Raw genomic sequence first — 14,175 nt, 5'->3', positions numbered from 1 at the left:
ATTGTGTTACTGATGTTTGGGTCTGTACTTCCTGTAAATTTAATCAAAAAGGACTAAAGAAACTTATTTCGTGCTGTTTTTGAAGAAAAAGTCTTAATTGAAAGTTTTAGCCAGAATTTTTGACAAATAAATAATAAAAATGGCCTAAAAAATTCTTTTGATTTTTTTCGTTTTTACAAATAAAAATCAACAACACTTTAAAAAAAATTAACAAATTTTAGCAAATTTGGCGAAGTTTTATTCAAAAATTCCGGATAAAGTGAGTAAAATCTCGCCGGAATTCACACTATTTTCTCAAAATTTAAACCTCGATAACTCCCTGTAGAAAACGAAAATCTTTTTAATTTCATATTCTAAGCTGGACAAATTTTCTAATGATACCAGTCTCAACTCTCTACGATGAATATATCGATCGGCCAAAATTGACTGAACAAAAAAAACCCCGTTTGAGTATATAGTGCCTTCCCCCTCAAGAGGGGTCGGAAATATCAGCAATTTTGAATGTTTTTGATAATTCTGACAACATTCTATGAGATATTAGAATAAATAGTGACGATGCTTTGCTGAGGATGACATTTGGACATAGTTTGGCTTCATTATAAACCATGATGTCACGTTCATTTATGGTATTCAATTGAAGTTTACGTATTCCGTTATATAATTCATAGTGGTCTAATGTATCTAAGTAGTTCTGTATTTTGTTTGCGTTCTGTATTTATATATATATATATATATATATATATATATATATATATATATATATATGTATATATATATATATATATGTGTATATATATATATATATATATATATATATATATATATATATATATATATATATATCAACTTGAGAAAATTTTCGATTGTTGTTAGATGCTTCATCTGTTTATATATATTTTTTTGATTTGGAGAGAAAGTATTCAGCTTAGTTTATTCAGCTTAGTATTTAGTTTTTTGCCTGTAGTGCTCTGGTCAATTCTCCAGTAGCTATTTACGTAAATCCTCCACCGCTGTCCCAAGCCCTATGGTACCTAAGTACGGTACCATAAAATTAAAGTACAGAAATTTGAAATTTTATGCACAAAAACGTTGTTTTCGAACTGCATGTAGCTCTTTGGACTGTTTCTCAGCCAAACTCAAAAATTTTTATGATCATTTTATGTTTAGTAAGTTTCCATAAAATCCATATATGGCGTTTTATGATTAGTAAGTTTCTTTTATGGTGGTCAACCCGGGTAGATGAAAAAGGGGGAAGGTAACAAAAACTATTATACAAAAAATCTCATAATCGGTTTTTCAACTTGAGAAAGTAGGAAATAATTCCAACTTTTTTAAAAGCTATTTCATCACTTCTCTTGCGCTTGAAACCAACCCTCTGATCAAACCCACTTACGTTCGAAATCGCTTCCGATCGGCCTCAATTGCTCTCGAAATGCTCTGGTCGTACTCAAGTATTTTTGTGCGATCGAGAGCAAAACTGCGTTCATGTGCTCGAAATGGTTCAATGTGCTAAGATAAAATTCAAATGGGACGAAAATTTCCTTCAGCCATTTTAATCTGTTTCGTGCAAAATTTACCCCATCGCCTTCTGGGCTAAATTGTTTACCTTTGAGTTTGATATATATGATAAGTTGCCGACTTACCACTCCGCGAATTCCACACAATCTCGACAACCTGGGCCCTACAAACATTACTATGTCTTCTGTGGTTATGCCATTCCTCAGGACTGGAGAACTTCTGTGTACAGTAGATACACACCCATCTCAATTTGGACACACTTTTATTGTTGGTCATAATAGTGTACATCCCAAACATGAACTGCTGCGCATTTGGCTTCAATGCAAACGTCGACTCAGTCCAGAGGTCCTCAAACAGCATAGAGTAGTTTTCCTAATCTTTTTGACGGCTTTTCGGTTAAAACATCCATTCTTTCAGAATTGGCCCTCATAAGACGCTTTACAGTTGATTGTCCGGAAGTTTCAGATTAATTTTTGGAGATCAATTTTCAGCTCTAATTCCACTTTCAAATTGACTCATCTAAGGTTCATTTCTGTTTCATCTTAAACCTTCAGACGTTCACACGGAGCCTCGGCAAAGGTAAATTGCCACCCTGGTTGATGTTCTCTCATATTCTTACTAAGTTTGTTAGAGCCACAATTAGTTTTTCTCCGAAGAAAATTTGGTAGATTGAAGTAAAAAGTTGAATAGTTAGAAGTCAGTTGACTTACTCTTCACTTCATTGAACTAAATTTAGTTTGGGACAAACTCAATGCGGCCGAGATCCCTGATGTCTGTTATTCTGTGAAGAATGAGATGAAAACAACTACATCCGGGTAACAATTTGCCTTTGCCCAAGCTTAGAATAGAATAGAATAGTTAATTCAATTGGATAGTATTGGACAACATTTCAAATCATCACATCCAATTACAATCCAATTAGGACACAAAATGAGCATAATTGCTCTTCAAGTCTGTGCCCATATACGCAAAAAATTAATAACCCAAATAAATTGATGTCATCTTGCTGAAGCGTATTAAAAGTTAGTAATAGAGGGTAAAAACACCCCTATTATCTTTAATGTAAAGCTCACTTATTTTTGATATATGTGCTTTCACTTGCTGAAAACTAAAGTTTTGAAAGTTTTCGGGTAATAAATTCAGTTGTTTTAGCCAATTATATGTTTTCTTCAACGAGTTAGCTAATGACTTTTTGTTTTTTGTAGTTTTCGAAATTGGTGGGGGAAATAGGCCTCTTAAACTCCATCTCGTTTGTTTTTTAATGACTGCTAGACTTTGCGGAATTATGTATTGTAGCGGAGATTCGGACCTTATTTGTTTAAAAAGTTCTTTGACAAGTTCAATCACGTAAAGTTCGTATACAGTGTATATCTTGTTGTCAATTATTGTAAGACCTAAGGATTCATATTTTTTCCTGAAAAAAATTGCTCGACTGATTTTTCGCTGTACCCTATCAATTTTTTCTAAATTCTGTTTGCTTGTGTTCCCATAGACTAATAGACCATAAGTTATGACCGATTTGGCAAAAGAGTCATAAAACATTAGAAGACACCTTCTTGGATAAAAATGTCGTACCCGATACATTAGTCCGCAACACTTGTTAAGTTTTTTAACAACAAAATCAACATGATCACGGAATGTTAAGTTCTTATCAATGTAGATTCCTAAATACTTACAAGATGTGTTGTAATCTAGAGCATTATCCTTGAGTTTTACTTTTTCTTTTGTGGGTTTACCGAAATTTATAGCTTCACTTTTGACATAATTAATTGTTATTTTGCTAGTATTAAACCAGTTGGAAACTCTTTCAACATCCATTTGTAGAGGCGAATTATTGTCATTACTGGCATTAACAACAGTAGTATCATCTGCGAACATTACTAAAGTGCTTTCATTACAAACTGCGGGGAGATCATTGATATACAAAATGAACAAAAAAGGGCCCCGAACAGAGCCCTGAGGTACGCCACAAACTATTTGCTTTTCTGTCGTTTTTTTTTGCATCCTGCACTTACAAACTGGGTGCGCCCAGTTAAATAATTCTTTAATAGCACTAAAATTGGACCTCTGAATCCATATCTTTCTATTTTTAGTAACAAAATTTCATGATCTTTTGTATCAAAAGCTTTGCTTAAGTCAATAAAACTAGCTTGCCCAGTTGATTTGTTGGCAATAACATTTCGAATATACTCCGTTATGGTGGCAACTGCATGCACACATGACATTTTAGATCTAAAGCCAAACTGATTGTTCGCTAGCATATTATTTTTTACACAAAATTTCATCATCCTCTTAAGTAAGATCTTCTCCAGAATTTTGCTTATTGTACTCAGTAAACTGATAGGTCTTTAATTACCAGGGTCAGTCTTGTTTCCTTTTTTATATAAGGGTATTACTTTGGCTATTTTTAATGAATCTGGGAAAATACGCTCTAGCAAACAATAATTAATGGCTCTTGCAAGATGACATTCAATAATGGGACAACAACACTTCAAAATTTCGTTTGAGATTCCATCATGACCAGTACTTTTCTTGTTTTTTCATTTTCCCCAAGATTTTTGTAACCTCTGATTCATTTGTTTGATGAAGTACCATCGTTTTTTCATTATTGCGTATATTGCAACTGCTTTTTTCGTTATTAAATTTTGCAGATAATTTTGCTCCAATTGAAACAAAGTAATCGTTCAAGTCATCAAGATTTGGTAAATCGATGGTATTGTCCTTTCTTTTACAAGATTTTAGTGTCCTATAAATAATTTTTGGGCTTGGATTTTTGCCTAGTTTTTTGAAGTTATCGTCTCTTTTTCCATTTCTTATCAAGTTAGTTACCTTGTTCCGTATTTGTTTATATCTAGTTTGGTTTTCAATAGTAGGCTCTGCTATCCATTTTTGAAACGCTTTGCCTCTCTTTACAATGGCATTTTTGATTTCATTTGTAATCCAGCTTGCAGATTTAGGAGAATCAGATGTTTCGAACACCTTTTCAGGCGCAAATTTGTTTAAACTTTCAAAAATTTTCTTGATCATTGTACTCATGTAATCATTAGCATTCAAATTCTCAGGAATTTTTTTGATATTCTGGTCTTAGACGAAAAGAAAATTCAGCGCTTTGTCTGTTTTGATTGATTTCAAATTTCGCATGAGTACCGATGACTGAATGCTTTTAATTTTTAAGCTTGATACAAAAAAGTCAGCAGTTAATATAAAATGATCGCTTATTGTCGTCACTAGCGTTTCAGTTTTTATGTTTGTTTCTGTGATTATATGATCAATACAGCTCTTTGAATTTTTGGTTACCCTTGTAGGCATTGAGTTTTGTACTTGAAAATCAAATGATCTTAAAAGATTCTCATAATTTTTTGTACTTTTTTCTCTCTTTAATATATCTATGTTGAAATCACCAAAGATTAAACTTTCCTCTTTTGAAAACTTCAAACAGTGTAAAATGATTTCCAGCTTTGGTTGAAAATCAGTTAACTTCAAAGACGGAGGTCTATAAATCACACAAAAATTATGCAAACATTTCTCGTCGTATTTCACTTGTAAAATTAAGCATTCAATTTCTGTGTTAGTATCCTGTATTGTATATTGAAGATTATCTCTAATGTAAAAGGCTACTCCACCAGATCGTCTCTTAGCGTTGTTTCTGGGTTTCGACACTATTGTCTGATAACCTGGTAGATCATAGTCGTCAGGCTGGTCACTATCTTTTAACCATGTCTCAGTTAAAGCAATAACATCAGGTTTTTGATCTAATGTATCAAGGAAAACTACTAGTTCAGCATGATGGAATCTCAAAGACTGAATGTTTAAACCCAAAAAAGTTCGGCTTTTGGTTTTAGTATGAAAATCAATGATGTATGAAGACTAAATCGGATTCTCTTCACTGCTCTGATTACTCGAGAAGTTATTGCATTCATCGTTCAAGTTTGTACTTTTTTTGGACGGCGGAGACTCTTTTTCAGCCAATAAATTGAATACTTTTTCAGTCAAACAGCATAACCTGTCCAGCTTGTCAAATTGTTTTGTGCCACAATGCTTTTGAAAACTTCCATGAGGTGATTGAAAAGCCACCTGCCGACTTCTTTTCGATGGTGTTTTCTTATTTACATAAGGTTCTTGTGCCAACATCTCTACTGTTTCCATACCCCATTCGTTTTCAGTATTACCATTAGTTCCCACAAGGTAATCAACTTGATGCCGACTGTCAACTGGATACCAAGTTGTATCGTTTTCTGAGAACTTAACGCGTACTTGGTTTTTGTTCGTGGTTGTAAGAAGATTTTTTTCTTTTCTGCAATAGTTGTACAAGTCTCTATCACTTTCCGCTAGACGCTCGTTTATGTGGATTTTTGCCCCAGAAACCGGATCAAAAAAAGAATTGCGATTAAACCATACCGAATCGCGCTGATGATTATAAAGAAATTTTACAATTATGGATTTTCTTTTACCTTTCCCAGGTAGGTAATGGCAGGCCGCAATATCATGAGTTTCAATTGGAATTTGTACTGACCTGATTAACTCCACAATTTTGTGTACCGGGTACTCACCACAGTTCTCTACCCCATGAAAAGTCAAACACATAAAAGATGAATAACGTTCCAATTTAGTAACTCTCTTTGAAAGCTCCTCCTTTTCGGTCCTTAGTTGATCACATCCTCTACGCAGTTGGTTGATTTCTTCTTTTTGACAATTAATTTCTTTAATGAAATCCAGAAATAATGAACGCATTGAATTTGTATCGTTAAGATCAATTGAGTTTAGTTTCTCATACAGCGCCATAGTTAAGAATGCAGTTGAAATTTTATTACGTAATGCAGTGTAAAAAAAGCGACTGTTTGCTAACTGCTCATTTCGTGCTCTGAACTGCTCATTTCGTGCTTAAGACATTTTAAGACATCCCGGGCCGAGGTATCCACCTGTATTCCACCGCTATTAAGCGAGAATACGGGTATAAAGCAAATTCCACTCTTGAATAGCAGGGAAAAGAGGAATTACACTTTTTTTACACTCTTTAAACTCTTTACTCAACTCTTACTCTTATTACACTGTTAAAAATTCCTTATGATTGCACTCTTTAGTCCAATTTTTAGCAGGGAAAAGAGTGGAAGAGTGCAATTTTAAGGAAATTACACTCTTAGAAATACACTAGAATTACACTGTTTAGTCCACTATGTATACTACTCAATACAATATATACTATTCATAGCGGTTTTGCTCTACAAAAGCTATTTTTTAAAGAGGGTTTTGACCAAGAAAGTATGAGGTTCTCAGGTACCTGGTATGTGCGGAGGTGGTTGAACTGGAGGTGTTGCAGTAGAATGTCAGCCTTGTGGAACTCGATACCACAGTTGGTCACGTTGCACATCACTGGACGGGGCAGAGTACACTTGGAGTGACAGTTGAGGTGGAAGAGAGAACTGCTGAAAGCTACAAAACAAGTCTCCTGTACAACATAAACAATAATTGGGAATCATAGAAGAAAATTTGTCACGAGATTTATGCCATTCGATGTGTCTTGCCTTTTTGAGTTAGAGTTCCACTCTTATTAATCAACACTAGATCGTATTTAATCAGAACCTGCTCATCTAAGAGATAGAAAACTTTGGCTGTAATTTTCAGTAATTTTGTCTCGGGCAATTTTCAGTTTGTTGCAGTAAAAAATTTATGTCTTAATTTATGTTCAATCCAGCAAATCAAACTTGTTAAAAATTAAAACCATCAAAACTTTTATCTGTATTTCTTGCAATACTCTTCGAATAGAAGAAATACTCTTTGCTCTAATAATTTTTTGAATAACTATTTTCTATTTAACATTTTTAGAACATTTTCTGTTAGAACAATTTTAGCATATCTAGTGACAACTTGCCCGTTCTAGGAAAATTTACCAGCTCCACTTAATTCTGCTCCACGTTGAAATTCGGGCAAGTATTTTTTGAAAAAGAGCAATGTATGATTATTCAGTCACGCACGGTTACAGCATTCGCTGGTTTTCAAAGCAGATTAAAAGATAAATTTGAATTTCATTTTTTAATAGGAGTCAAATGCTTTGTTGAATAAAGCTAATTTCAAAGTCTGAATATTTTTTATAAGTAAATGTGAAGAATAACCGCTGTGTAAGGTCATTAATTCAAAAATACATAGACATAAAGAATATCTATAAAAAATAAAAAAACTTTTTTGTCAAAGCGGCAAATGTTTGTTTGCAGGCGATGGAGTGTTTTAATTACCTGAGCCATCATTTCCGCAATAAACAAATGAGGAAGACGGATTGTTTACAACATCTTGTTTTTATTTGTCTGCATTTGTAAATCACATAAATTGCTAACCAATAGGGCCAACTTTTCTTTCAACGGTGTGACTATTGCCTATGCACAATGTGTCAAGTATTTGGGATTACATATTGATATGAACCTAACTTTTAAAGAACATGTTAAGTTCGTTCAAAAAAATTTTGACAACATTCAACCACTAGGATTTTTCAGACAGTTCGTAAGTCAAAAACGGATGCTGCATTTATACAAGATCTACATACAACCTGTTTTCCAATATGGAGTTGTGATTTATGGCTCTGCTAATAAAACAGATCTCTTGGCGCTTGAAAAACTACAAATACGGGTGTGGAGAATACTCTTTGGTGTTAAAAAGTTTAACTCAATTAACAACATAAGACAAAAGCATCGTTTACTATCAATACGTGAACTGCATGTTTATGAACTGATGAAGTGTCTGAGTAAAATTATAAGAAATGAACAACATAACACAGAGTTAAATGATGTCATTTCCAAAGGTGAAATAGAGGTTATTACTAATGATTCAAAAGGAATCAAAACAATTAAAAATAGGTCAAAAGGCTTTAAGCAAGAAAGCAAAACTCTTAAGTGGCGCTTACGCAAACTGTTTAATGTTTTAGTGAAATGGGATGTCAGCATTGTCCTAAAAATTGTTCAGTGTAAGTCCAAACAACTGCCGCATTTACTTCCTGATCTGAAAGATAATTATATTTGTGACAATGAGGAACTCATAAAGGCTTTTTGTTAAGACTTCGCTTTTTTGGTGTTTTCTTTTGTTTCTGTATTAAAATCAAAGAGGAATTGTGTTTTTTCCATTTCAGTTCTTTATTTTTGATTTAGTTCGGGGGATGGGTGTTCGAGGTAAAGAAAATCGTACAACCCATAAAGAAACGATTTGCTCTTAGACTAGGCGCCATTTGACAGGCTTAATGTCTTTTTGGTGTCCTTTCAGATACATTTAGATACAAAAATTGTATATACAGTATCTGAGAACAATTTATTATTATTACAAAAACAAAAAAATTTAAGTTATCAAAGCGTTTGCAGTTTCCTTCTTAATTTAATCACCTGCTGAAATTCAGAAATTTCGTACAAAAAATTACGGTAAAAATGTCTTTTTTTCTTCTGATTCAATTTTAAAAACTCTGTTTTAAAGAGGTTAGCGAACGTTTTGTTCAACTTTTTTTTCAATTTAAGTAAAAGATTTTGTTGGGGGGCAGTTATTAACCACGAAACTAAAATTATTAACTATTGGTTGGCTGCGAGTTAGAACAGGCTTTCTCTAAACTGTTTAAAGCGACTTGAAAATTATATGGCAAAAGAAATTAGCGTCATTTGATGAATTCTAAGAAAAATTAAAATAAGCAAAAATTGATAAATATTTTTAAAATTTGGGTAAACGTAAGATGCGGCTAATTTTTTTTTCAATTGTGAGCAGGGTGATTAGCTTTAAAATTGATTCCAATCATTCTTCGGATCTTTCAAGCGCAAAATTTTTGGCAAACATAACTTGTTCAGTGCTAATAATATTAATAATGTCCATATCATTATAAACAATTGAATAGTTCTTTTGTTTGTTGTATCTTTGTAGCTTCTATTGCTTAGTGGTTAAAATTTATGATAACGGTTTCGTTTCGCGTTGTACAATTTTTTTGTTTTCCTAACCAAGTTTCAAGAACCGCAATTAAAATTTTGCACTGTTATTGTTTTGTATAGCTTGATAAGAAAACACAAAATCCAACAATTTTGTGCAAATCCTCTTACATACATACCATTAAATCTGGGTGGATTGAAATGACTAAAAGAGTTTCACAGTGATCAATTTTAGGTCTTCTTTTGTTCAATCTATTGATAACGATCGCAGCGACTGTACCTTATGTGATTTAATACAAAATGCAGATATTACAGTATTACTGTACTCTCACGATGAAGATTCAAAGTGCAAGGAAACGATTAAGAAGTTCATGAAAAGTGCATATGGTTTCCTCAGTTACATCACCATTAACGGAGTCCGAGGAAACAAAAATTATTTTTTTCGGTATCTGTAATCCAAAAAAAACGATATTTGAAGATAGCGGCAAATTAATAAATTTAGGGGCTGAAATTAAATATCTCGGTGTTAATTACGACTATGAGCTCAAGGATTAAAAGCAGGTTAATTTTGTCTATGACGGCCAGGGCATTGAATTCTTATGTGCACACTGGAACAAATTTGTCTTGTAAAGAAACGATTTTGAGGGCCTTTGCTATGTCATATTCAATATTATTCTCTTCTACTTTCAACTATCAATTGGATTCTCATAGCAGCATTAGAAGGCAAACAGGAGGGGTAATCAAAAGTTATTTCCACAAAATTATGTTTGACTCATCTTCAGATCATAAATTCAAACTTGGGTATACTACCTTTTTCCCTGTTTTTTGAATTCAGGGCTGCCACTTACTGTCATAACGTCCTGGACAAAGATGCGCTCGTTTTAGCAGTTTCAGCATTTTACTTTCCAACTGCAATTTTTTTTCATATACGAACGATTACAAGAGATTTTCGCCCAAACAAATTAAAAAAAAGTGATTGAAAAAATTATTAATGAGAGGGGCGCTCAAGCGCCATTTTGAACCAAACATGTTTTTACTAATGCCAAAACCGTGAATAGAAGAACTATAGGTGGTTCTTGTTATTGAAGACAAGAAGGACCCAAACAAAACTCATCATTCACAGGGAATTATAATTTACGGTGGTTGCAAAGTAAACAGTCCTGTTTAATGAACTAGAGTAATCAATCAATTACCAATGCAAAAAGAACAAAAATTAGCTCATGTTGGTAAATGACAACGTTATATTTGTTCACCAGACGTTGTCAAAGATTGTACTTTAATTTTTTCGCACTCACTATAATTGCATTCGACGTATGCAGAGTCTTGCATCTGCTGTCTCTCGTGGAATGGCAGCCTACACTCTGGATACTGTTCTCCACAAATGTACACACCGAATGTCTCCGGCCACTCGTGCAGCTCCGACACCCCATGCAATACATAATGCTTCACCCTGGCCAATTCTGTCGGCTCCCAAGCTCTACTTCTGGGTGTTCCAACCGGTATACCTGTTTAAAAACAAAAATTGGGAATCGTTGAGGGTGTTGGTGAGAGGTATGTTTTATATCACCGTTCCATAAATGTCAAAGTATTGTTTATTTTTGTAAATGCGTTAAAGGTGATCTTATAAGGATACGTGAATTATGACAACTGTTTCATACCCTCGTTTAATACAATCTATATTTTTTTGCCCGTAGTACGTTATGCACCCAGAGTTACAGAGCACGTGTCATTGCACAAAAAAATCAGCGTCTTGGGGCGGGGGGGGTATATGCCCAAGTCTGTATATCCGAGTTATATGTCTAGCCGGGGGTGGGGTACATAACAGATTCGCAAACCATTCTATAAAACAAGGGAACCTGCGCTTGTGGTAACCAATAATACGCACCATAAAATTGGGGCTCTTTCCTATTACCCCCCCCCCCCCCAAGAAAATGTAGCACCCCTTTTTGGTATAATTACGGTAATTTGGGGGTATTCGTTATATGAACATTAGTGAGGGCGGGGGGGGGGGGGGGGTAATGGGCAAGATCCTAGTTTTGAGTACCCAATGTCTTAGGCACATGAGCAATTGCACAATCGAAGAATCCATTAGTAACAGCTCAAATCGTGATGTTCCTATAATTATGTTGCTCCAACGTTAAATTTTTATCTTAGCTTATAAAACAAGAATATAAAATATCACGAAGTTCATGGATTTTGTACTCGGGTAAAAAAACACTGCGGACACAAGATGGGTTCATGGTTTCTTTGTGTGTGATTGTTGGGTGGGTGTGTGTGTGCGCGTGTTTGGGTTCCGCAATTCAAAGAAAAAAAACGCCTATGTGACTGTAGAAAATGAAAATTGGAGCGGGGGGCTTTAGAAATCCAAAAGGCAAAACTAAATAGATGATTCAGTGATTGGGAAGTATACGCAATTTCTGATAGGGATCTTTTCCGTTTGTGTCCCCCCCAGTATGTTATATGCCCCCGAGTTAGAAAGCACGTGCCATTACATAGTAAATCATTATGTAAAAATATGGCACGTGCGTCTGGGGGTGCAAATAAAATGGGCCTACTAAGCTGGGGGGGGGGGGGGGGGGGGTGGGGGCACAAACGGAATAGATCCTCTAATAGATTCAATACTAAGAAGTCAATCCATAATCCCACCGGCTACTAAGTATTGATAAAAAGGAGCCGTTAATGTTATGTACACAACCCAACCAGACGTGCATATAGGGCACATAAGGGTTGCCGCTGATCATTTTATTTCCTTGCTGGGTTCACCTTTCCATAACACATGGGTTATCTATCCCTACAGGCCTAGTCGTCAACCAGCAGCCAACCAGCAGCCAACACTACAAAATGGCCTCACTAATTCCCTCTCACCCAAGGGAGCACGTGTTTTTTTACATAGTAATAGTTAAGTATCAGATCGAAACCATTTTTAGGTATTGAAAACTCAATCTTCATACAATGATATCAATTCTGATTTTTTCGAGTTTTAATGAACAGGGTCTCGCTTTTATACAATAAATTTGGTTTGTACGTTAGATGGAAAAAATGTTTTTGTATTTTTCTAATGAGTGTGCTTTTGTAGATATATGCTGGCCTCAGAGAATATGACAACTTCAGTCATCTAAATAGTCTAGTTGTTTCAACAAACTTCCACTTTTACAATAAGATTTGAACTGCGGGCTCTTTTGATGGCTAATGATGCCGGATAATGACATAAGTTATGCCCTATCGATAAAATTGAAAGTATAATTCTAATGAAAAAAGATTTATAATTTTTGTACGATTTCTTGGTAATCATACATTGGGTCTTTCCCATTATAGCTCCTCCTGCTCTTTTGTGGTCAGATAATATATTGCCCCCGTCTTGGTTAACATACCATAAGGGGGCTCTAGTTTCGTGGGGGGAGGGGGTCTACAATAGGAAAGACCTTCTTCTTTGCTTTCCTACAAGGATCGTACAAAAATATCAAGGATGGACAGTATGAAAAAATGGATCTATTCTTTTTCGGCCCCCAGCTTAGTGAGCATAATTATTTTATGCCCCCCAGGCGCACGTACTATTTTCTTACATATTAACGTGCTATATAACAACGAATAGTTTATAACTGGGGGTAAAAAAAAGACGGGGGGGGGAGAACAGAATAGATCCGAAATTATATATGATTCTGGTATAAAATTAAAAAAAACTTTCCACTCAGGTGAGCACTAAGCTGGGGTTCCCAAACAGAACAAACTCGACTTGCTTCGTCCGATATGACGATGAAAAAAATTGAATTTTTCCATCCTTGATGATCTGCTAGAACTTGATCTGTAAGTGAAATCAGGCCTTCGAAGAAATTCAAAAGGTAAGAAAGTAAACCTTGTTGCAGGATCATCAAAAATGGTTATGGGGGTTACAAAAAACACTGGGTTTGCGACCAAAAAGATCCGAAGTTTATTGGCATAACTCATACAAAAAAATAGAAACAAACAGAAGAGATCCTTTGTGGGATCTTTTCCGTTTGTGCCCCCCCCCCAGTACGTTATGCTCCCCCCCCCCCCCCCCCAATGACAGCATGTGTCATTACATAGTAAATCATTATGTAAAAATATTGCACGTGCGTCTGGGGGTTGCATCTAATATGCACCCACTAAGCTGGGGGGCACAAACGGATCCCTTTGTGGACTCTTCTCTGATATATTGAGTTTTATTTTTTTTCGGCAGGGGTGGTGGGTTGCCAAACTCTATATAAGTCAAGATCTTGATCTATTATGTCCCCTAACTTTGACGCCCCCAATCTCACGAGCTATTTTTTACATATTAAATTGCTATATAACAACACAAATAGTAGTTGAGGGCATAAAAAAAATTGGGCGAAAGAAGAGACCACAATATCCTATAGTATCACTTACTTGCATTGATAGGGGACTTTTTCAGTGACTTCTTTCTGAAACTCTTCTTCTTTTTCTTCACCATTGCTGCTTTTTAGTCATCACGTTTATATTATATAACTCAAACTCAGAACTCACTCAGTCATTTGCCTTTGAGACCACGTGCCAAAAACCTTTTGAAGTCACTTGCGAAGCTATGTCATTTGCTAAACCTGATCTTTTGTATCAGGCCGTTGGTTAACCGAATGCCCGAATTTCATTTCCAAAATAATAGCCTATCGAGGTTCTATTGCATAGAGATTAATTTATTACGGGAAAAAATATTCACCGCAAAGGGCAATGCAGCTTTCACAGTGAATCCATTAGCCTTTTTGTAAGACTCGCGGTGAAAGCGGCTATATTTATT

General features: G+C 35.0%; 1 protein-coding gene across 2 annotated transcripts in view; it reads right to left on the bottom strand.

Moving 5' to 3' along the window:
• Positions 1–13,928, bottom strand: part of LOC142335455 (uncharacterized) — a 30,795-nt gene extending 16,867 nt beyond the window's left edge. For both annotated transcript variants that reach the window (XR_012758873.1, XM_075383961.1), the window contains exons 1-4: positions 13,791–13,928; positions 10,700–10,909; positions 6,797–6,948; positions 1,644–1,866 (exon numbers count right to left, since the gene is read on the bottom strand). Coding sequence is in view for 1 of the 2 variants with exons in the window: in XM_075383961.1 (XP_075240076.1) it covers positions 1,644–1,866; positions 6,797–6,948; positions 10,700–10,909; positions 13,791–13,854 (649 nt within the window). In the remaining variant the exon portion in view is untranslated. The remainder of the gene's footprint in view (positions 1–1,643; positions 1,867–6,796; positions 6,949–10,699; positions 10,910–13,790) is intronic.
• Between the last annotated feature and the right edge of the window lie 247 nt (positions 13,929–14,175).

The sequence above is a fragment of the Convolutriloba macropyga genome, chromosome 2 (genome assembly GCF_964194025.1).
Source record: "Convolutriloba macropyga chromosome 2, txConMacr16.3, whole genome shotgun sequence".
Taxonomy (NCBI): Eukaryota; Metazoa; Xenacoelomorpha; order Acoela; family Convolutidae; genus Convolutriloba; species Convolutriloba macropyga.
Note: the sequence above shows the minus strand (reverse complement) of the source record. Positions and strands in the feature narration are given on the sequence as shown.